The 24,900-nt window shown below is 33.9% G+C and overlaps 2 protein-coding genes across 4 annotated transcripts; one reads left to right on the forward strand and one right to left on the reverse strand.

Moving 5' to 3' along the window:
* The first annotated feature begins 12,050 nt into the window (after positions 1-12,050).
* LOC141637506 (peroxidase 57-like) lies at positions 12,051-14,455 on the forward strand. Its single transcript, XM_074446979.1, has 4 exons — positions 12,051-12,272; positions 12,652-12,831; positions 12,998-13,163; positions 13,802-14,455. Exons 1-4 carry the CDS (start codon positions 12,051-12,053, stop codon positions 14,218-14,220), a joined length of 987 nt encoding a protein of 328 aa, XP_074303080.1. The 3' UTR covers positions 14,221-14,455.
* A 3,866-nt stretch (positions 14,456-18,321) lies between these two features.
* Positions 18,322-23,984, reverse strand: LOC141637501 (GDP-mannose transporter GONST2-like). 3 transcript variants are annotated; one of them, XM_074446973.1, is made up of 10 exons: positions 23,710-23,984; positions 21,951-22,152; positions 21,020-21,245; positions 20,723-20,862; positions 20,452-20,581; positions 19,982-20,080; positions 19,509-19,663; positions 19,296-19,412; positions 18,839-18,936; positions 18,322-18,748 (listed from the first exon to the last, which is right to left on the reverse strand). In XM_074446973.1, the coding sequence occupies exons 2-10, from the start codon at positions 22,145-22,147 to the stop codon at positions 18,705-18,707; spliced, it is 1,206 nt and encodes a 401-aa protein (XP_074303074.1). In that variant the 5' UTR covers positions 22,148-22,152; positions 23,710-23,984; the 3' UTR covers positions 18,322-18,704. The 3 variants fall into 3 exon arrangements, with proteins under 3 accessions (XP_074303074.1, XP_074303072.1, XP_074303073.1); XM_074446971.1 differs by having other exon boundaries at positions 21,951-22,157; XM_074446972.1 differs by lacking the exon at positions 23,710-23,984 and adding an exon at positions 23,480-23,703 and having other exon boundaries at positions 21,951-22,157.
* Between the last annotated feature and the right edge of the window lie 916 nt (positions 23,985-24,900).

A 24,900-nucleotide genomic window follows, 5' to 3' on the forward strand; every position in this document is an offset into this window, starting at 1 on the left:
TTGTTATCAAAGTACTTATCCATTAAAATTAAAAGTAGAACAACTGCTTATAGAATCATATGGAGATGAATCAAAATTCACAATGCTCCAAATAATAATGGTTGTCCACTTTAAATTTTTTTGAATGTCTACAAGATGATGTATGAGTAATTAGTAATGTTTATGTTTAATAATGTTCATAATATTTAATGTAAATGATTTATTTGTTTTGTGTTTTGTATGTTTATAGGAAAATAAAGAACTCGGTTTTTCTTAGGCTAATTTTACTTACCAATACATAAAAATTGCTACCTCATTAATGATACAATAAACCTTGTAATTAAGAATCTGAACACAAATGTGAGGGATAATGGTCGTTTTAATTGCAAAATGAAATCGAATTCAACATTCTTATTCAATCAACCTTAGCAAAAGTTGTCATCTATTAATCGTTGACAAAATAACAAAACCAAAGTCACTAAACAAAAGGAGGGCCAAATGGATTGACGATGGCAATACTCGGGATATGCAGGAGGTATATAACATTTTATTTTATTTTTGGGTAGAAATTAAAGTCCACTTACAATAAAAATGGACTATCTTAACAAACAACATGTAAACTTGTCATATGTCTTATCATCATGTATCTCATATCTGCAAAATCATAAAAACTCCATAAGAGACATGTAAATGAATAATTATTTCTTAAACAATAGAATGCCAAAATATCAAAATGGTTACATTTTATTTGCTTTTGGGTAGAAAAGTCCACATACTATATAAATGGACTCTCTAAACAAACATCCTGTAAACTCGTCGTTTGTCTTATCATCATGCATCTCATATCTGCAAAGTCATAAAAATTTCATAAGAGACATGTAAATGAATAATTATTTATTTAACAATAGAATGCCAAAATATCAAAAGTCAAAGCATTTTTATTGATAAATGTATATTCATCGACCTAAATTAACATATAATAATGCATAGCTTATTCAAAACAAAAAATATAAATACATCTAAATTGCTATAAAATAGATAGATCAATAATCAAGAAAAATATTAGCAACATCTATGGGAGTTAGTGGAAAAAATTAGGAAAAATTCATACTTTATAATAAAGACATATGAATGTCTCTTCCTATTCCCTTAATAATGAAAAATAAAATGAGTAAATTAAAGTGTCTTAATGGGGTTAATTATATCAAATTATTAATGACATTATTTATATGGTTCATGACTCTAAGCTTTTCACTATGTTGATATTCCATTAGTCTTAATATTGGAATTGATTAAAATTTATTCATACATAGGTAGTAGTAGGGGAGATCTTAATATACACAATTAATTTAAGAATAATGATGATATACTTTAATTTTCTTTAACTTATATGTTACAAAATATATAATGATACTTTTGTAAACAATTTTAGTAAATTTAATATTTATGTGAAAGGGTTAGTGTTTTAGTTCTACATGGTTGTGAGGTGACATCATACATAGCTAAAAAAAAATGAAAAATCTCATAAATTAAGTACCCAATATGCTTTCTAATTTTTTTTTTTTGAAAGAAGTCTTTTAATATTATTGTATAAAGGATAAAAGAATCAAGGGGTCAAAGTGTACGTGTAATGGTGAGATAATCAATACTACAAATTAAGATATTATGAAAATGCCACATGAAATAACATTTAATGGTTATGAAAATAGAAAATCTCATTAATTAAACACTCAACATGTCGTCCAATTTTTTATTTTGAAAGAATTTTTTAATATTATTGTATATGAAAATGTCACATGCAATAAAATTCAATGTTTTTAAGTAGTCTTTTAACTATATTATATAGGTTTAAATCATGATTTTATGATTTTAAAAAAATATATTAATAAACCTTATAGAGAGTTTTAACAAAATAACTCTAAAATAACCTTAATATTAACCAATATAAATTAATAGAATTTAATTATGATAATCCTATATGACAAAAAGTTTAATGTGTTAAGTTGCTTTTTAACTATATAGTATAGATAAATAAATTTAGTAGTAGACTAAAATGTGTAGGAATTAATGTGTGAGTTGTGATGTGTATTTTAATTTAATGCTAAAGCCATGTGGATTTTAATTTAATACTAATGCCATGTGTAATTTAATTTAATGCTTTTATCTAACCTTTTAATTAAATTGTATAGAATAGTCATTATTTCAATTAATTAATTGTTTTTATATAAAATATTACTATATTTTGACAATCAGACTGTTTTGCTTGTCACAGTTACAAGCTTGAGACCTCTCACAACCTCTCTCCTACTTATCCTCCCATAGTCCCACTTGCTCTCCCACTTGCTCCTTGTGAGACATCAAAATCTTGTGATGAAATAGTGCCGTCACAAATAAGAATTTGTATTTGACAATTTTCATCTTCGATTCAGCCAATGATCTCCACATTTCGGCCATAAAAACATTATTCGCAAATGTGACCTACTAGCATATATGATTAATATTCAAGGGTAGACACATTCATGGAATCATGGTACATACATTTCCCATTTATGAAAGCATTATTGTTGTTGTTATGAGTTTGATAATAACGTTAAATAGAAAGATCTTTATGTGTTTGGTAATAGTTATTGTCATTGTGGGGGACTAAGGAACTAGGCCATGAAATATTAAGTTGTCTAGTTCTATTTGAAGTTTGCTATACTCTCTTGTATTGGATGAATCATCCGCAATAATTCTGCAGTTTCAATGACCATATACCAAGTATTTTAAGTTGGAAGCTCTAGATTAAGCTCTGGATTTATAATAATGGTGTTACAGAGAATCGAACTCGAGTCGTTGCTCTTAATCATAGTCATCTTGCTCTCAATCATAGACATCCGCAATAATTCAATTCATGGATTATACAACCGGTTGTATCAGTTATACGGTATAGAATCCGAGCTTTATAATAAAGTATCCGAGCTTTCTGTTAAAGAATATGAGCTTTATTAGAAAATATCTGAACTAATCCATTTACACATTAAAAATATGACCTTTAAATTAGCCCAGAAAAAAATACATATAAGCTTGAATTCTTATACCTTGGTTGTACACTGCTTTATATACAACTGGATGTATAATCCTATCTGTGGCAATAATTCTGCAGTTTCAATGACCATATGCGGTGAAAATAGAAGTAAAAATAAAAGGAGTTTCTGAGAAAAATTAGAACGGTCTTAATCAAAACCAACTAGCCCAAATAATATTGTACATATGTGGTATATGCATATTAAGCCATCTTGCTCTCAAGCATAGTCGAATACGAACTAGGTAATTTATATAACTTTACAAAAATCTGACCAACTATTCATCGATAAATTCGATGACAGATGTACGTGGGCCGAAAATTCAACTTGAACCGAACTTATATACGACCTAAACAACCACTCGTTACTCCAGTTTGCTTTGTTGTTATTTTAATTTTAATAAATATTTATGTAATCTTTAAGTTTTGGCTTTGTTGCACTAGATTTATTAGTCAGATTTTTAGTACAATTTAGTCGACTAGCATATTATGTAACTTTTAGGCTATTGTAATTTACCCTTTTTTCAATCTAAAAAACAAATTATATAAGGAAAAGATACTAAAAAACAATCCGACCATGCTATTCATTGAGCTTCATTGTTCATTTAGAGTAGCCTACTTTCCACGGATCAGGTTAGGGCCAAGCTAAGAAATCCAGGCCCTTAACCGACCTGTGGCAAGGGAGGCGGGAGGCCTGAGTCGCGCCGTCCTAAATTGCGACATACATCTCACCGAACCGGTCCATTCTACCTAGTTTCTCTGTTCTCGTCAATAATTTGCATTTACTTTATTTTATAAAGTAAATATAAACTATTGACCGAAACCGAGACAATATACATATTTTTATTTATTTATTTTAGCTGACTTGAATGAGCTGAGCCTCACATGTAGAACCTGGGTCCGGCCCCATTCAGGGACAAGTTGGGCCGGACCATTTGTTACCTATACGGACTACGGTGGCTATATCCCTTTGATGTCACATTGTCACCTCTCTTTGATTTAGCAAAGTCTAACGGAGTGACCTACAACACGTGTACCAATATGCTTGATACACCAACGGAGAATGTGTGCAAGTTTTAATTCTTTCAATAGGTCTTGGTATAGACGGGTGGGGTGTATTGACGGATAAAGACCTCTAATAAAATGGGTAAGGGGGACAAGGTGAGGCACCCTCCATGTGCTTCCCACTTTATGACAAATGAGTATTTTGTGAGAAGAAATGGTATCCGTCTATACGTATAGACGGATAGTGTCCGTCTATAAAGAGAATTTGTGTAATTCTTTCAAGGGTTAGATTTTTAGACTCCTTAACAAAATAAGTCATGCAAATGCTAATTATTTTAGCCGGTAAAATTATAAGAGATGATAAAATTATCCAGTTAGCATGAAATTAGTGAAAAAAATGTAGTTGAAGGAGTTAAAGCGGATCTAACCGTCGTATACAGTATTTTCGTCATAATCACTACGTAAGACTGTTAGTTGCACAAATACTATCCTACAACTACTTGTATAATAGTTATGTACAACCGCGTCAAAGTTATCGAGCTCTCACACAAAGTTGTTGAGTTATTTTATAAGTTATTGAGCTTAATAATTATTCAGCTAAGCTCAATAACTTTGTATCATAACTCGATAATTTTGTTAATAAACCTCGACAACTTTGTAACAAAACTCCACAACACTGGATAAGTTGTATATACAACCGGTTGTATAATACATTAACTGTTGTTAGTTACCCCCAAATCATATGATCAAATTATTTTGACTAAAACCAAAATAATAAGACACATACAAAGTTGTGTCATACTCAAAAGTCAAAAGATTGTGGTCATAATATAGCACAGCCAATTGGCCTGATGAGTTGGGCCTGGAGATTAAATAACAAAATTGTTTTGAGTCCATTTTTGTCCTTAATGGTGTGGGCTTAGGCCATGTTTTTTTTTGAAGCAAAAAGGGTGACTTTATTAGCAAAAATGGTCCGATATGAGATCGACCTAGCAAATAGATCAGGTCGTGTCGTGTTCGTATTTGTGTCAACTTTAAACGAGTCACTCCTACTTCAACCCTAACCTGACCCAATTACATGAACGAGTCATTTGTCTTAACCCTAACCCAACCCATTTAATTTTTCTATAACCCAACTCGACCTATTTAATCCATTTATCTTTTAGCAGGTCATTTTTAACCCGTTTAACCCAATAAAATAATAAAATAAACTAAATTTCATAGCCTTATTATCCCAAAAATAATGAATGAAAATGCTTATTTTTAAGTTGTTTGGTTGGATTATTGATTCAACTCAAATATATTATCATTATGACACATTTAAATAAATGGATTATTCGTGTAAGGTTCGTGTCAAAGGAGCTCAACCCTAACCCGACCCATTTAAATTTTGTGTTGTATTCGTGTCAACCCAATTACTTAAATGAGTCACAACATCTTAACCTTAACCAGATAACTTTGTGTCGGGTTCGTATCGTATTTTTAGATCTTGCAATAATTAATTACCACCTCTAAAGATCGATAGATACAATATTAGCATCTTTGGACACACATCCACCCAAACACGACTAAAGTAGTTAATAGGCATGAAACGAACTAAGGATACCGAATTTGATATAACCATTCTTATATAAAATTATTTTATTAATATAATTTTATTATTAAAATATTTCATATTATTAGTATGGTGGTACTGAAAAGTGAAAACTCACACTATCACCAATACTATTGTTGTGCAGAAGCGTGAATATAACGTGTTGGGACTCTGCTGCATCTGTGTCCACAACCCACAATAGTACGATATTGTCCGCTTTGGGCCAAGCCCTCACGGATTTACTCCTGGACTCCTTCCCAAAAGACCTCGTACTAATATATTTTGTACACACTTATAAAGATGATCTTCCATCTTTATTCTACCGATGTGGGACATGAGTTTGCACTCTAACAGGGACGAAGCTAGGATAAAATAGCAACCTGGGCCGATATTTTAGTTTTTCGATTAAATAGATGTTTAATTTCAAGTAAACCTTACATCCCTATTTTAGCGTTTTTAATATTTATTCGAGTTTATTTATTGTCGCGTGCATTTTAAAACTCCTATGTGAGGAATACAAATTTATCTTATTTTTGAATTTTTGAAATATAAGCTCGTTATTTTCTTTTAAATTTTTTTTTTATAACATTATTATCATCTGAGGAAAATTTTTAAAAAATAATATGAATAGCAATATGTTTCTTGTATAACGATATTATAGTAACTTCGCACATATCATTTTCCAGCCGGGAATAAAAGGTTAGTATATTACTATATTTGTAAAGACCTTACTATAATTTTAAAATGTTTCTCAAAATAAAAAAGATTGTTTACAAAATTACAATAATAAATGGATATTTAATAAGAGTACCAAATTGGATATTATCAAAAAAATGTTAGTGCAACTAAAGTCCAAAAATGCAAGATTCATTTTATGTTTGTAAAGTCGAAAACTTAAAACTAAAAACTAAGAAAATAAAATAAATGAAGGCAACAAGAGTCGAACACTTGATCCCCTTAGAACAAACATAAGCACCCATGATACCTTACCAACTCTGCCAAACACTAGATATGCTTTCTATATGCACAAAATTCTGATAAGTCTTGCCCGGGCCATGGCCCAGTGGGCCAAGGCATAGCTTCGTCATTGCACCCTAACAACTATTAACATTTTCAGCATATATATTCATGTTGGGATGATTTTTTTCCTTTCTAGTACTTCATACATTTTATTTCTTAATATTTTATCTCACTTATGAAGCAAATTAGTAAAACGATATCTCAAAATTAGCTTTTCAGAACATTTCAATTTAAGAGAAGATATACCACGTTACCGTTCACTCTAACCAATTTAAAGTTTTCATTTACATTTTTAAGATTCTGTTACTAATTAACGAAATTTGGTGTTAATTATATTATTCTCATTCATAAGGTGTATATGACGTACGTGGTATATCTGTTGTACCAAAGAGTTTCTTCATTTGAGAGTCCAAAAATTTATATTATAAATTTGACTTTTTGACCAATATGACACAATTAACTACAATAATTAATTTTTTAGTTAGTATGTCATTAAATTTTCATCAAAATTAATGGCAATTAAAACTAATTCACTAATTACCTCACCATTTAATTTAGCTTTATCTTTTAAGGAAGGTGAGGGGAGTCACAACAACCAATTCAAATTTCAAGCCATAGGCTGCTTTCTATATATATGATCAACAGTAATGATCATCAATTAACATGCATAACATAAGACTAATTTCACGTCATTAATCCAAAAACATTAGTTAAGGCCTCTTTTTTTACTCCCTTAAATCTTGCACTTTACAAATTTGAGTAAGTCCTCTTATAAAATCGGTTTGCAATAAGATATAGTAAAACAATTTACAAAATACCCTAATGCCCTTCTCACTCAAATATGATAATAAGTGAAAAGTTATTTTACTAGGGTTAATTACGTAAACTAACCAGTATAAAACCGTTTTATATAAGAATTACCCTACATATCATTTAGCAAAATTGCTTCATTTTTTTTTTCATACATTTCCTTGAGACATTCCCTTAAAAAAATTAGCTTAAATTTTTTCTAGGGTTTTAACTTTTAATGGAAGGTGGAATAGGTTTTTCCATTAATCAAGTTAATAATAATTTGTTAACAAAATCAAAGTCTCCAATATTATTATTTCGATCAACCCCTCCAATTTCAGCCATTAACAAGTTTTTAGAGGCATCTCATGGTGACAATAATTCTTCATGTACACTTTATCAACCATATACTTCAGAAACAATAATATCCAATGCCATCGCCGCCGCCACCACCACCATCCCACCAACCACCATGGAAGACTATGGTGGGTTCTCGACATTGTCTTCGACAAATAGTTATAATTGTCTTAGAGATAATAGTAATACTACAATGCATGAGATAAGCTACCAAGCCATGCAGAAATCAATGCCAAATAATAATATTGAGGTATTCAAGGAGAGGAAAACAAAAGGTTTCAAGGATATTAGCAAAGGGCAATGGAATTATGAAGAAGATAGGTTAATAATTCACCCTCTTTCCGTCTCAGTTATTTGGTCACCTTTTATATTCATTATTGTGAAATTTGAAGAATATTTTAATCAAACGTAAACAAATGACTACTGAGTTTATTATTGTTGATTTATTTTTTTGACTTTAATTTGTATTATGAAGCTTGTTGAAGACATTGGTATCAAAGTATGGAGAACAAAAATGGACTATGATTGCAAGTCATTTAAAGGGTAGGACAAGAAAACAATGTAGAGAAAGGTGGCATAACCATCTTCGTCCCGATATCAAGGTAATTATTAATTTTGATTTGTTTGTAATTGTTATACTCCGTATTAGTTGGTTTTGTTATCGTTCTTTTTTTTTCTTTTTTTTTGTCAAAAGGTGAAAAGATGTATTACATAACGTTCAGACTCTCTGAGCCTATACAAACTAAAGAAACTAGAGTAAAATGGAGTAAAACGGAATGTTGATAACGAGCGAATGATTGTTTTTATTAACATTGTTTTTGCAATGGTTGATTTAGAAAAATGCATGGGATGAAGAAGAAGAGAGGATGTTGGTGGCGGCGCACGAGCAATTTGGTAACAAATGGGCTGAAATCGCAAGACGAATTCCGGGAAGAAGCCAAAATGCCATCAAAAACCATTGGAATGCTACTCGAAGAAGGAGAAAGAACAAAAAAATTATTGATCCTCAAGGTCTTATCCAACCTTCTATTCTACAAGAATACATAAAAAGAAGGTAATTTAATTTGCATATTTTTACTTAAAATTCACTAATTTGGTTTGAAAAAAAAATTCATTATAATTTTTTTGGAGGGATGAATCATGAATTTAAATCATAATGAAGTCTTGATTGATTTTGTGTTAACATGCATAAAATCCTCTACAAAACATAATACATAAATTTGTAATTAGTGACAATTATGGGAAAATTAACACAAATAATCTGAATTATGATACGTGACTTTCTCATATTAATCCAAACTAATTTTTAACTCATGGCCGTACAATTCTTAACCGTAAATCAAAGTCAGTAATTTTTTGTAAGACCAACATATCACAATACAATGGTCATACAATTCTACACCTCATTTAATACGAGCCTTAAATAAGTATTATCAGACTGTTGTATAGTACCTTATAACGATTTTATTTAACGTGGTGTACTTATCTACCATTTTAACAGGTATCCATCATGCAATAACAATAACATCCCTGAAAACCCTAGCACCACCATCACCACCACCACCTTATCGGAGGTTGCATCGTCGCCAAGCTCCTATGACCACCTCCTTCCAAAATGTACTTATGATGATGAGTATTGTTTTGAGTCATCATCAACCAATAACTTAACCATTGTAGCAAACCCTTCCCATGAAGAAGTTATTTTCATGCAACAATTCTTTAGGGACAATAATCACAAGAACAACCAACATAATAATAATGGCTATATATCATATGATTATGAAGAATTTGAACTTCATGAAAGAGCTATTGATTCAATGATCATGAGCTCCTTGGCATTTGATCAACATGTTGATGATCATAATCATGATAATTAATGAACAATTATTTGATGGAAGATCATCATATTTTAATTAGTAACTAGTAAGTCTTGCTTGTGATCGTTACAAGCTTGTGACCTCCCACTTGCTCTTCTACTTGCAGTTTGTGAGAGGTCACAAAGGTCACAAGTTTGTGACTAAAAATGTCCTTCACAAATGAGAATCTATGTTAGGAGAAAGGGTTGATGTGGTGAACGAAGTGGATTATTATCGAGGAAATGTAGCATGAAGTATTATTATCAAGAAAATTAGCTACATTTTGTTGCTAAAATTAAATACAATGGCTTTTGTTAATTTCTTGTATTCAATTTGCATCTTTTTCTTTATTATATAACATGGAAGTATTATAGTTAGTACCTTTTGTTGTTAGGATAGTATTGTGGTAAATTAAGTTGTCTAAAACTCTTGTTTTTGATCACTTGAGTTAAATGATGAAACTATTCATCTATATAGGTGAGTAGTATTACAACTCGATTAGTACTCGTATCTCTCTTACTTGAATAATGAAATTCGAAGCTTTGTTTTTAATTTATTTTAATTCAACCTTTTTTTTTCTCTTTTTTAAGAAATCACATACCTCTACAATACAAGTGAAATAATACAGGGTTTAAACCTTAAATTTATCGTTCATAACTCTTTTGTAGCCACTATATTAATACCTCTTTTGATGAAACCGACTCTCTGTTATATTTGAATTTGGAAAACTATATTATTAAGGTCTTTTCCCATACATATAATAACAAGACAATCTCTATCCAATTAGTTTTATGATTGAACCTACATACTATACAGATTTTTCAAGTTTAGGTATGTAGCAGTGTTAAAACTTATAAGGAAGAGTTTTACCGCTCTAGTGATCTTAGTTGGCTCAAATTCGGACTAAACTGAATGGTACACGAAAAAAAAAAAAAAAAAATCCTATTGTCATCCATAACATTAACCGTCCAAATGTGGATTATTCAATCATAGAAAATGTGCAATAAGAGAAGAGAATCCTAACAACATAATCGCATTTTCCGGTTATGCATGTGCTATATCTCCCCTTATCTACTGTCATGTTTCAAACTTCTAGCTTAGTTGTTCTATAATCGCCTCCTTTCCTCGTCAATTCATGCAATTAAACTAAATAAACTTCGTAATTAGTAGGGCCAATTACACAATAATTGAAGTAATTATGACCGTAATCATTAATTAACACCGAAATTCTCAAGTCAGAAAGCATGTCTGTAACTCATACCAATCATTAGCAAAAAGTATACAAAATTAGCCGTGTAATTATTGGAAAGATGGTATGTAATTGACCGTCATCTAGTGCGACAAGTAAAAAGTGATCACTTTATGATAAACAGTGATCATTTTATTTTAAATAGTTATCACTTTTAAAAGTGGTTACTTTTCAACTTAAAATGACCAAAAAAGTAATCCATCTTACAACAAACCTATAGTATAATTTGTGTTGCAAAAAATAGGACATACGGAGTCCCTAACTTATAGGACTCTGTTCTTTTGGACTGAAACTGACTAAACTGAACTGAACGAACCTGAACTGTACTTATAAGTAATCCAAAATTAAACTGAACTGAAATGGATCAACTTAAACCAGTGAGAATCCTCTGTCCCACTTTTCTGTCACATTCTGTGTAATGTGTTGATGTGTCAAAATATGTATGGAGTGGGACACCAAATGGGACACAATAAATGTGGTAAATTGAGCTGAACTTATAAGAACTGCAATTAAATCCAAAAGAATAAGGCATAATATATCCTACCCTATAACCGATGGAAAATGAAAGGGCACCAGCAGGTGACACTCAATTTGGGCGCCACCCTCTCACATGGGGTGAGTGGGAGCTCCTTCAATTAAGAATGCATGTGAGAGAGTGATATCCAATTTAGACGCACCGATGACGTCCTATCAGTGTCCATAACCGATAGGCCGGCTCTTAACATTTGCTCGCGGAGCGCACCTCTTCTAATTTACCTTGAATTGAAATCGTTTAACGATTTTCATATTTCACAAACCCAAAATTGTAGTTTCGATACAAGGTCCAAAAACATATAAGACGACCCTCTTAAACACCAATTAGTCGATAATCATTCAACACTAATATCGTCATTAAGTTAACATTAGTCGGACGTATATATGACAAATATACGAATACTATATTTGCCCCCTTGTACATTAGCAAGCTAAGACAAAGTCATATACAGCTGCTACATGATTACTCTACCCATATCAAGCTACATTATAAATACCCAACAGTTTCCTTAACAATTTCCATCAACTAATAAACACATACATATAATATACTTATTACATACGCGAAAGCGGCAATTTACTCCTTTAAGAACCAAAAAAAAAATGAAGTTTAGCTCAAATTCAGCTGCCTTTACTTTAGGGGTCATTTTAATGACCCTTATTAGTCAATGTTATGGTGACCTTAAAGTTGGGTACTATGCAGGTAAATGTGGCAAACATAATGTTGAAGAAATCGTTTTCGACGTTGTTAAGGCCAGGGCTACTAAGGATCCGAATACTGTTGGTCATTTGATTCGGTTACAGTTCCATGATTGTATTGTTCGGGTAATTTACTAATTTCATCCAATATATTTATTTTTATGTTGTTCTTTTTAGAGAAAAAGGATTGTACATCAGATGTACTACCTTATATTTAATGATTTTTTGAGTTTTATAGAGTATATAAATTACATTTTAGTTTTATGAAGTCAAAAATCAAATTTTTCTGAGCTTATATATAATTAAACTCAAAAACTTTATAATAAAACTCAAAGTTTTTAAATTAAAACTCAAAAACTTTATCTTAATGTTCAAAACATATGTCATGTGATGTACTACATCAGATGTATAATCCACTTACTGTTCTTTTTATACTACGACTTTTGAGCTTAACATTCTTTTACGAAATTTAAAACTAATATTCCGAATAACTCAATGTTAACAGGGATGTGATGCATCAGTGTTAATTGAAGGCAAAAACACAGAGAAAACCGCAAAGCCGAATCTAAGCCTTGGCGGGTTTGAAGTTATTGATACCGCGAAGGATGTTCTTGAAACCGTTTGTCCAGGAGTCGTATCTTGTAGTGATATACTTATACTCGCTGCTAGATCTGCTGTGTCTTTGGTAAGCAATTTAAGCATATTATTTCGAGTATTATTTATGCAGATGTCAGCTAGCTTAACGCATACAATCATTAATTGATGATCATTTACTTATATGACTTGGGTTCAAACCCGTCAGCTTAAAGTTTAATTTATATATTGATTTTGTACTCCGAAATTTGTATCAGTCTGGAGGCAAATGGTACTACGCAGAGACAGGAAGACGAGATGGCCGAGTTTCGAGTCAGAAAGAAGCTCTAGCAAATCTTCCATCAGTGAAAATGCCTGTGCAACAGGCTGTCCATCTATTTGCTTCAAGAGGACTAACTAAGGAAGACTTTGTTGTACTTCTAGGTACAAAACCGTCTCATGCAAGAAATTGTAATCGTTTTCATCACGACAAACATTTTTTTACCATCATTAACGGTTAAATTCAACAACGGGCTTGGGCACATCCAAACGGAAGAGAAAGAGTCCACAACACAGGCCCAAAAGGATTCCACTCTAAAACCAATTCGCAATAAAGAGAGTAGCCACCTGTCCTTATATAGTGGAATACTCTTCTCTAATTCTCCGATGTGGAATCCTTATATGTAGAGCTCGTCATTAGCACGGGCTGACCCGGCCCGCCTTGGCCCGTTATTTCGTGAAACTTGGCCCGACCCGGCATTGGCCCGCCGTTTGCCGGGTCCTAAAATTCCAGCCCGGCCCGCCTTTGGACCGCCATTTTAGCAAAAATAAAAAAATAAAATAAAGTGGTAAGGCCCGTCAGCCCGGCCCGCTCTTGGCCCTCCTCGTGTCTTGGCCCGGGTCAAGCATATCTCAGCCCGGCCCGGCCAAGCCCGTCCCTCCCCTGGCCTGCTCGGGTCTAACCAGGAGAGCCCGACCCGGCACTAGCCCAGCCCGAGTATAGGTCTACTTATATATGTGGAACTCATATGGGCCAGAGCTTTTATTCTTAACATTAACTGAACTTTTTAACTATTTTACAGGAGGACACACAGTAGGAAATGTACACTGCAACAACTTTCAAGATCGTTTGTACAATTTCGACAACTCTGGCATGTCAGACCGGAGAATAAACCCGGCCTTACTAAGCTCATTGAAGAACACATGCCCAAGAAAGAGCAAAATTAATAAAACAACATTCCTTGATCAAACACCAAACAGTTACTACAAGATGGACAACGGATATTACAAACAAATCGTAGCAAACAGAGGAATTCTCGAAATTGACGTAAATATAGCCAATTCTCCATTAACTAACAGCATTGTTAAGAAGCTTGCTTATAGTGATGGTAGCCTATTCCTTGATAAATTTGGTCAAGCCATGATTAAGATGGGAAGAATCGGCGTTCTCACTGGTAACCAAGGAGAGATTAGACGATCATGTCGCGCTATCAATCATTAATTTTCAGTAATTCATGTTCTGCAGGCTCAGAATGAGCTTATTCTTTTTGTTCATGTAATTATTATTCATTTTATTTTGTAATATTCTTTGTTTCATTTTGTAACATCTAATTATTTTGTAATATCTATTTATTTTATCAATTTTTACTCGTTTTGACGAAATATTTACAGTTGAATATTGGTCTGAGATGCGTATGATTCCTACGAAAGTGAAATGCAAGTAATTTTAGTACCGAGTATAATTTTTCCCCTCCGATGCAGAGACGAAGCATTGTTGATACCCTTATTTTTATTAGTTGCATTTCACTTTTTATACGCATCTCAAACCAATATTCAACCGTAAATGTTTATTTCATCAAAACGAGGAAAAATTGATAAATCTTATCACAGGAGAGGAATCACACACATCTCAGTCTACTACAATTGTAAACACTGAAATCTTTATTATTACTCGTATTTATAATACACCCTATATTTTTATTATTTTTTCTCGTTAATTAAGTCACGTGGACAATTTTAATGCTAGCGAAATTCAAACTTCAGTCGATATTTGATTAGGACACAAACTGTTTTAAGTTTTTCATTAGGACACAAACTGTTTCACCTCTAAACTTTACAGTATTATGTTAGAACTAGTTTTCGAAATCAAAGATTAAATCCGATTAGATTAGATTAATTTATTAAGAGTTTGGTATTCTCCGAAAAACTCCGATGCACCGGTATAAATACCTCTTAACCCTCCTTCAATCTCTCACACAAATTGAGAATTAGCCACTACAACAACATGATGATGAAGGGAGTTGTCGTCTTTCTACCTCTACTCTTCGCCATCGCTTTTGGTCAAGGTCAATATTCCGAGTCTGCTGATATGAATGACGAGAAAATCCACTTCCCGTACCACGGAATCCCGTTCCATGGATACCATCATCACCCATACATCCCACATCACCACTACCTACCACATTATCCACACTTTCCTCATCGATTTCCACACCCGTTCCCGTTCCCATTCCCAAGTCAGCCTCCGTCTTCCCCTTCTACCCCTTCCGACAACAACAACGACAATTATCAAATCCCTGACGAGAAAATCCCGTTCCCATTCCACGGATTCCCGTTCCATGGATACCATCACCACCTATTCCCACCTCACTTTCACGTACATCCACACTTTCCCCATCGATTTCCACACCCATTCCCGTTCCCATTCCCTAGCCAGGCTCCATCCTCACCGTCTGCCCCTTCTGACAACGGAAATCAGTGACGTATTCTTGCCTCGTATAACGTCACTTGGACAGAACACCTTGTTGCTCAACATTGCAGAGCTCATCCATCCCCTTTTAGTCTAGTTAATATTAATATTAATATTATGTCATAGTTCATACTATAAATAAGTTTGATGATAGTTAGTTTTCGAGATTTAGCGCAGTCTACAATTGTATTATTTACGATTTATATCTCAATAAAATTTAATATATTTTTACCATTCCAGTTTTACGTATTATTATACATTTATACTCATCAGCTTATTATGTTAATGGAGCTGAACAAGATCAATTTCTTCAGTCAACTCAGAAAAACTCGAGAACTTCTATACAAAATTGAACGAAAACCAATCGACAATAACCGAAAACTGTAGCAAGGAACGAGACGATCTTGTTTCCATACGAAAAAAGCCCTTTCGCATTGAATAATTAATGAATATATCAACTTAGCCTTTTAGGCAAAACAGAATATAGCAAGGAAGACGAGACGATTTGTTTCCATATTCCAGACCTTCCATCACTAAAGCTGCAAGAAACTAACGACGGAGAGATTAGACGATAATGTCACCCTATCCTATCAATCTGTCATTAAATTACTAAAGCTGCAAGAAACTAACGACGCTATCAATCTGTCATTAATTTACTAAAGCTGCAGGAAAATAACGACAGAGAGATTAGACGATAGTGTCACCCTATGAATCTGTCATTAATTTTCAGCAGTCCAGTTAGAACCATGTATTCATTTTATTTATGAAATTATTCATTTAATTTATTTATTTTCGTAATATTCTTGGTATTATTGTGTAATAATAGTACTCCGTATCTGATTTGGGACTTTGAATCATTAGTTAGCTGATGAATAAATTTCGACAACATAATTAGGATTACGACTAGGATTAGAATTACGAATTTAGCAAAGTACAGACTACAGAGTTACAGACGTATCGGACTTCTGTCCATATTCTTAATTACAGTTACCTCAGAATTCTACAGTTTTTCATCAGAACACGAACTCTTTCTTACTCCGTATTATCTTTAAACTCGCCTTATTATGTTAGAACTCTAGTTCTTTAAGATTAAAGATTATTATTTTATTAAGAGTTTGATGTATTCGAACAACTCCGATTCATAAGTATAAATACCTCATAAACCTCCTTCAATATCTCACAAATAAAAAACAGCCAACATAATGAAGGGAGTTATCATCTTTCTAGTTCTACCTCTACTCTTCGCCATCGCTTTTGCCCAACATCAGTATTCCGCGTCTGCTGATGAAAATCAAATCAGTACGGATATAAACGACCAGAAATTCCTGTGGCGACACTACCACGGAATTCCGTTCCATGGATTTCCCCATCATCACTTATTCCCACATCCACACTTTCCCCATGGATTTCCACACCCACACCCGTTTTTATTCCCAAGCCAGCCTCCGTCTTCTCCTTCAACTCCTTCCGATAACCAAGAAATAAACGACGAGTCCTATCAGACCAATACTGATATGAATGACCAGAAATTCTGGTTCCCATTCCACGGAATCCCGTTCCATGGACACCATCATCACCTATTCCCACCCCTCTTTCCCGTACATCCACACTTCGGCCATAGATTTCCACACCCATTCCCATTCCCTAGCCAGGCTCCATCCTCACCGTCTGCCCCTTCTGACGACGGAAGTCAGTGATGTATTCTTGCCCGTTAACAAGTCAAGATTGCGAAGCTGCATTCCCTTCTAGTTAATATTATTATGTAACAGTAGTTCATACTATAAATAAGTTGATAGTATTCATCAACATACAATTAGCAGACCTTAGTCGATTTTTTATTTACAATTTAAAATCAATAATAATTACTAGCTATATAAGTTAGTTTTACTGAGATTTAGCACAGTCTACAGTTGTACTCCGTATTATTTACTATTTATATGAGTAAAATTAAATTTATTGTTAGTATTTTTTTATGATATACTCGGTATATATTCCAAGTTTCGATGTTAATGGAGCCGAACAGGTTCAATTTGTTCAGTAAGCAAAAATCAATAACCCCTATAAAAAATTTAACTAAAACCAATCGACAGCAGCCGAAAAACGTATTTTTAACTGATGAGATAAATAACTAATCAGGATTGATCACAAATTGACAATCTTTAAAAATTTTGAGTAAAGCTTCAATAATACTAGGTACTTTTGGTTAATTTGTGTCAGTTGGAAGAATATGGTGCTAGGTAGAGGTAATAATCTGTAAGTTTACACTTTCCCCATAGATACCCATAGATACCCGTTCCCATTACCATTCCAAAGCCAGCCTCCGTCTTCCCCTTCCGACAGCCAGGAAACTAACGACAACGAGAAGTTTGTATTCCCACATCCATACATGGACATGCTACCTGTCAATGATGACCACATGGAGTGCTTCCTAGCCGTCCATGACCGTAGCATGAAGTCTTGCTTGAATGACTTCCATTCCTTCTTGACGACTCATAAGATTTCAATCACTGACGACGGAAGTCAGTGATGTATTCTTGCCCGTATAACAATCACTTTCTTCTGGACCACATTTTCGGTCAACATTGTGCCGCTCCATCTCCTTCTAATTAGTATTATCTCATAGTTCAGACTACCAATATGTTTGTCATTACTATGCTATGTAAGTTAGTCTATAGAGAATTAGCACAGCACAGCATTGTTATGATCTACTGAAGATTTTTTTTTTTTTTTTTTTTGCGAGTGAATGGAAAATCAATGGTTACAGGACTGAAACAAGGCCAATTTGTTCAGTCAGAGCCCAGAAGAACTCGATCCATGTACAAAGATAAATTAAAAGTCTAAAACCAATTGACAGCAGCCAAAACCGTAATTTTTAGTTACAGGAATAAACAAATAATCAGAGAATCAGAGTAACAATCGTCGAGAAATTGTGAGCTTTGAATAATTATGGAAGCATATGAATTCAACTCTGTTAGCAGGAAAGAATACAGCAAGAATAACCAGACACTTCCTGAGATGAACTATGTAACTGCAATACTGCATTGCTAATAACTTTAATAGAAAGATTACCGAAAGCTCTAATACTAGGCAAGTTGGAATCCTGTAGCTCTGCTTGTTCTTCTTAGTTTATCCAGTTGATAAAAAAAGAGGAGCGGCTTCTAGAAAGTTCAGACACGCCTTTTGGATCCTTCTGATGTGTTTGCGGTTGTGCGGAATGTTGGGATTCAAACCATGCTTTATGACATCTTAGCTCTGGCAAAGAATACTCCAGCAAATAGACCTGAAATGCATATGAATGGTCATGAATCGGAAAAAAAATAGATCACATCAGAAAAATAAAATAAAATTAGGATATCAGTAGCATTCTCACCAAAAAATATGCTGAAGAGGCTGGGCAAGCTAAGTGGAACATTGAACAGTAGTATTCCGGCGAGGGATATAGGTATCTTGTTTAAGGAACCAACCAGACTGTCAAACACGTATTGTCAGTAAGTTGAAAAGATGGATATAGAACTGTATATGCGAACAAGTAGCTTTCTACTTTGCCAAATTCTCTTCAAAATGAATGTTAATTTGAAAGTTAGACATTAGATGTTATTTATCCGATTAATGTAACTCAACTCCACTGCAGATGCAAGACGTGGGTGTGTAGCGTACTGTTAAAAACGACTATTTTGTGTAAAAAAAATCATGTTTTTGACTAAATTTAAGTTTCAAAGTATATCAACATTGAGCCAAAGTGCAGCATCGAAATAACATAAGATCAGATTTTAATTAGTAACGGAGAGCTTGATCCAGAGATCTCAGACCATAGGGTAAGCAATTACCTGTAAGTAGTAGGACCGGTTTGGCCTAGAAACCACATTGATGTAAAGCTAATTGCAAGACCCAACAGTCCGCTGAGTGTCGCTGCAGCCCAAAACATTGGCAGTGTTGTTACCTCTCTGTAAATGTATGACCCCTCTTAGTAATTTTATTCATCCTGATCTAGTAATTAAATGAACGACTAAGAGTTGGAGATTAAGTAATAATATGATTACGCGTTCTTCACATAGCTCCATTCATCAAAGACCAGAATCAGGAACACTGCAAAGGGTAATGATAAAGCGTTGTTCAGCAACACCATTGAAACTTCATTTAGAGATCCAGACTTCGTCAACTGTTTTGCTTTGTCCATGACCATCCTTAAAGTAAGCTGAAAACATGTACAATTACATACATCAATATCATGGTAATTTCGAAAGGAAAAATTCAAATATCAGCTAGATAAACCAGTTACTTTTTTTAGTGGTGATTCTTATGGCCTAAGTTTGAATCCCCTCGGTATCAGAATGTCCTTAGGATTTCCTTTGCAACTAAATAAAAAAACCCCCCAAAAAAAACGAAATAGTAGGGGAAGCTGGATTGCCGCACCTAGCAACAAGCAATCAAGCAAGCCAGCAATTGAAGATCATAGAATAGGGGGCAAAGTAAAGGTGATGATAAACAAGACTGAAATGACTAGAAAACATACTGAATAGCTAGCCGTTAGAATGCAGTTTATAAATTGCCATGTATATCCTGTGGTGTTGAATGCAAGATCTGTGATACCGCCACTTATAGCAGAGATAATCTGAGGAAGGGAAAATACCAAGCACAGGTCAAAGCATACATAAAGGTAAGTAATGAAAAAGAATGCATCAACAGTAGTTCAGCAGACTAATCTAGAGCATGTAATGAAATGAAAGACAAATTACTTCTGGAATTACTTAAACCAGGATCACATCGGTTTAGGTTAACAACTTTATGTAAGCTAAGGTGCAGGACCACCAGATCACACCAATTTAGGTTTACAATTTTATCTTTTCTAAAGCGCAGGACCAACAAAGTTCAGTTACTCGATTAATTAAGATCACTGACCAACAGGTCACCAGATGACCAGTGTTCACACAATATTGTTTTTCCATGCAAACAAAGATGCTGCAAACATAAGAGGTTTCATACCATGAGAAACATAGCAGTCCAAACTTTCTGATTCTGGCGTCTCCGAAATAGGTAATATTCACCAATAGCAGTTAGTATATTTGTTACATTTTTCAAAATTGTGACCATGGCGATATTAATGAATTTTAAGCTGCAAGGACAAGAAAAGGTCAGTCAACATTACAAACAGTGAAAAATATACGGAGTAACAAATTTTTTTTTGAAGTGCCTTTGTCATTGCATTCAGTAGTTGACCATTTCATTGAGTATATATTATAGAATTTGTAAGTACCTGTACATTCCTGATACAAGCATTCCCACAAAGATAATGTTGACAGGTAGCCAAACCTTTATCAGCTTCCAGCTGAGTTTTTCTACTGAAACAATCCCACATATACTTAATGCAACAACGATTACAGTGCTGATTAAGTTCTGCATCAAGGACACTGTGTTAACCCTTTACAGGATACAAATTTGAATATAAGACATACTTTACTGAAGTTCCAGTTTGGAGGTGCAAAAATAAACTAAACAAGCTAGGGCATTCTCATTAATGAAAGCGCATTTGAGATACAACAACGAAATATACCTGATAAAACATCAACGATATTCCTGCATTGAAGTTGTATGTTGATAGAACTACTTTGTTCAGGAGTATCATGCTACATGAGGAAACGCAATAAGCAGCTCCAGACAAAAGAGGACCGGAGGGTTTCTTTCCTCCTCCATGCTCCCTTTTTCCGCCCTCTTGAACCACATGACTACTGATGATATTTTGTGTTGCTCGATTGGGTCGAAGAAGCCTATTGAAAAGGCTGCATATAATTTACTCGATCAAGCTGTGAATCTGTGATGAATAAGACTTTATATTTTGAGCTCTATGATATTCTAGTATATGATTTCTACCAGTGCCCTAGTCTAATTAACTACGCAGAGAATTAACATTTATGAAAAATAGTGTTACTGTATGGTATAGATCGAAATATACAAAATGGTAAGAGAATGATCTTCATATGTATAACCTTTCTTAAGACACAATGTAACTTAAGTTGATCACAGTTAAGAATGCTAAAAAAAGGATCACTATATATGTTACTTCGGCTTTTCATATGAAACTATGCAAGGCCATACACGGGTCCAACAAGACGCTCGAGGATAGGGTTATGGAATATTTACTTGACCCTTATCAGCCTGACAGTTCTCATGGAGAAGCCTAAATGAAAGGCCCACATAACAAAAGTAGAGAAAAAGACTTTCTATGAAGCCTCTGGTGATATTAAGTGACTTTAAACTTGTTTCTCAAAAAAGAAAAAATACTTTCAATTGTTCCAAAAAAACTAAATATGTCTAGAAAGTTGAGTCAGACCAAGTCTTGAAACCCGTATCCTCATACTACAGCAGAAACCCGTGTTAATAAAAATGAGCCGCATTGAGACTAACACTTGGATATGTACTCATATTTAACAACCATGAGTTGGAGCAAGAGTAACATAGAGATCACAAGAGTTGTAAAGCCTCACCTGTCACTAGATGATCTAAGCTCCGTTGGTGAGACGATTTCACTAATAGAATTTTTTCCTTGATGGAAATCATCGAGCGTGCTGTAAGTTCCATTGACCCCCACACTCATTGTATCTTTCCCATTCGAAAGGCCGACTTGTGATGAATCATAATTGTCATAGTTACTCTCTATATCTAGCTTGATTTCTGATGACATTGAGCCTATCCTGTCAATAACAGGGCAACAACATAGGATCTCAGAAAGAACCATGCTTTTCCAGAAAACACAGTAAAACTACCAGTACAACTGTACTGGATAAATCTTTCAAGACTTCGAAACCTCGACTCATAAAACATTAACACGCAATTACCATCCAGCAAACAATAATTCAACAACCAATTAACCACATATACATTGATGACCAACTAGAATCGCGAGAATACTAAAACTCGCCTTGGACTAGACTGCCATAGTCAAGCATTGGCATCAAGCGAAAGAGGATTTCCAAAAGAACCATTTATATAAATTATACAGTAATACTTTTTCTAGAAAACACAGTAGAACAACAAATCCAAATCTTTCATAATTTCAAAACCTCAACTCATAACACAGTAACCCGCAATTACCATCAAGCAAAAGCTATTATAAATCATCACATATTTCGCCTTTAAACTACATTCAACCACCATGTATACATTACTCCCTTCCTCCCAATCATTTGTTTACCCTTGATTAAAATACCCCTCACATAGAATACATAAAAGGTAACAAATGATTGGGACGGAGGGAGTACTTAGCAACTAAAATCACAAGTATATAATAATATGTCGCGTTGAATCAGACAACAATAATCAAGTCTAGCATTTGCATAATACCATAGAGGACCATGTGATTGAATCCTACCCAAACCAACTTTCGCCGCCACCAAATTCACATTTCACAGCTTAAGGGTGTGTTTGGATAGCAAAAGTAGAGGGAAAGGAAGGGGAGGGGGAAGGAGGGAAGGGAAAGGGAGGTAAGGGAATGGGAGGGCAAATGAAATGTGGGTGTTTGGATACAATTTCCCTCCAAATCTTGCCTATTGTGGAGAGATTCTAATTTGCCTTGGAGGAAGGAAAATGAAACCCTCCAAATCTCTCCCCCTCCATTTCCTTCCACCTTTATTTGCTATCCAAACAGAGGATTTTCAATTCCCTACTCTCCCTCCCTTTCTTTTCCCTCCAAATCACTCAATCCAAACACACCCTAAGAGTTACGACAACAGTAAGAATCTAGGAAAATTAACGAAAAACCGGAATAACGGCAAAGAACACAATCACACAAGCTACATTTCACAAATTTTACAGCTTTAATTAATCTAGCCACAGAAGAAACTAACTCACCGGATTTCGATTAAACCGAAGCGAAATTAAATATACAATCAAAGACCTATTATAACCCTAATTAACAACAATCTATATAGTAGCATCATATTGCTAGCCAAATCATCAATTGTTTGATTGATTGCAACTCAACCAACACAAAAAGATTGAATTAAAAAGTACCAACTTGATTAATCAAATCACAGGAAAGTAATCTTCGAAACCCTAACACGTAATAAACGTGTCCTTTTTACAACAATTTCGAATTTCACACGCAAAGGAGCTAGCGCATAGATTATGGAAAAGTCACTTATTTTATCGGTTCAATCATTTGTTTACCTTTTTTTTCCTATTTGTGACGGTATTTTAATCAAAGGTAAACAAATGACCGAGACGGATATAAAATTATGGGATTACCATTTGAGGAAGGATTAAAAGGAGAAAGGAGAAGTAAAAGAGAAACAAATGGGTCGAGAATCGAGACGAATATGATAATTGCATCGATTTGCGAGATTATTATTAACAAAGTCAATGATTTTACTGAAATTCATCACTGTGTTGTTGATTGCTTTTGATTACAGTGATAGAAAATGGCGGTGAAATGGAGAATGGAGAATGTGATAAAAGGAGGCTGTTTTCTCAAGCAATGGTGTGTGATTCTGTGTGTTTGTTTCCGTTATTGTAGATCTTGAATTAAATGGTGTGTGTTCTTTTTAGCGGGAATTCTGGTGGGTCATTCGTTTTATTTGGGCTTTCATGGAACACAAATTGTTTCAGCCGGACTATTTTTGTCCACAAATTGTTCTATAGGACTGTCTTATAGCATAAGACCAGCCCATAATCCAAAAGCCCAAACAATTAACTTATAACTCACCTTTTTAATCAAATAACCAAAAGCCCAAAAAAATTAGTTAATAAACTTATAAAAAAATTATTTTATTTTGATAACCTAGACTTTTGTATTAATAACTTGTATATTTAAATATGTTAGTTTTTATCATAAAATGTCGTGTTGTTAAAATAAAATTAAATATAAATTAAATTAAGTATTATTTTTGGGCTTCTCTCCTTTTGGGCCAGTCCTATGGTATAGGACGTTCCTATAGGAGAGTTGCTAATTTTTGTCTTTTCAAAAAAACGGGATTTTGTCATCATTTTATGATTAAATGTAACCACAATGATCCAGCTAGTTTGACAGGTTACGGTGATTTGGTTTTTCAAAGTGGTCACATTTGGCTGTAAAAGGTCTCAAAATCCCGTCTTTGTGGGAAAGACCAAAATGGGTTCGTCTTAAGGGAGACTAACTGTGGAGCACAAATTAAAACGGAGAAATAGTTAGAAATCACTTCGTTTTTTTACCATTAAGTTTAGTTTTCAACCATTATTTGATTTAGTTACTCCATTATTAAGTCAAACGTATCAAACTAAGCACTACTCCCTCCGTCCCGGAACTCCCGGTCAATTGTTGTCCTTTGGTTTTGGCACAAAGACAAACGAAAGAGGAGAGGGTTAATTATTAAATGACAAGTGGACCAAAATTGAGTGTGAATGATCAAATTGTCCATTAAATTCATTCTTAAAATAAAAAGGACAACAATTGACTGAGAC

Source organism: Silene latifolia, unplaced genomic scaffold (assembly GCF_048544455.1).
Source record: "Silene latifolia isolate original U9 population unplaced genomic scaffold, ASM4854445v1 scaffold_119, whole genome shotgun sequence".
In the NCBI taxonomy this organism is placed as follows: Eukaryota; Viridiplantae; Streptophyta; class Magnoliopsida; order Caryophyllales; family Caryophyllaceae; genus Silene; species Silene latifolia.

Excerpts from the sequence above, each read along its gene's own strand:
- LOC141637501 (XM_074446973.1), bottom strand. The coding sequence starts at position 22,147 with ATGTCATCAGAAATCAAGCTAGATATAGAGAGTAACTATGACAATTAT. Across the intron at positions 20,081-20,451 it reads GGACTGCTATGTTTCTCATG|ATTATCTCTGCTATAAGTGG; the intron begins GTATGAAACCTC and ends TCCCTTCCTCAG. Across the intron at positions 19,413-19,508 it reads TGGAGCTATGTGAAGAACGC|AGAGGTAACAACACTGCCAA; the intron begins GTAATCATATTA and ends ATACATTTACAG.
- LOC141637506 (XM_074446979.1), top strand. The coding sequence starts at position 12,051 with ATGAAGTTTAGCTCAAATTCAGCTGCCTTTACTTTAGGGGTCATTTTA. Across the intron at positions 12,832-12,997 it reads CTAGATCTGCTGTGTCTTTG|TCTGGAGGCAAATGGTACTA; the intron begins GTAAGCAATTTA and ends AATTTGTATCAG. Across the intron at positions 13,164-13,801 it reads AGACTTTGTTGTACTTCTAG|GAGGACACACAGTAGGAAAT; the intron begins GTACAAAACCGT and ends ACTATTTTACAG.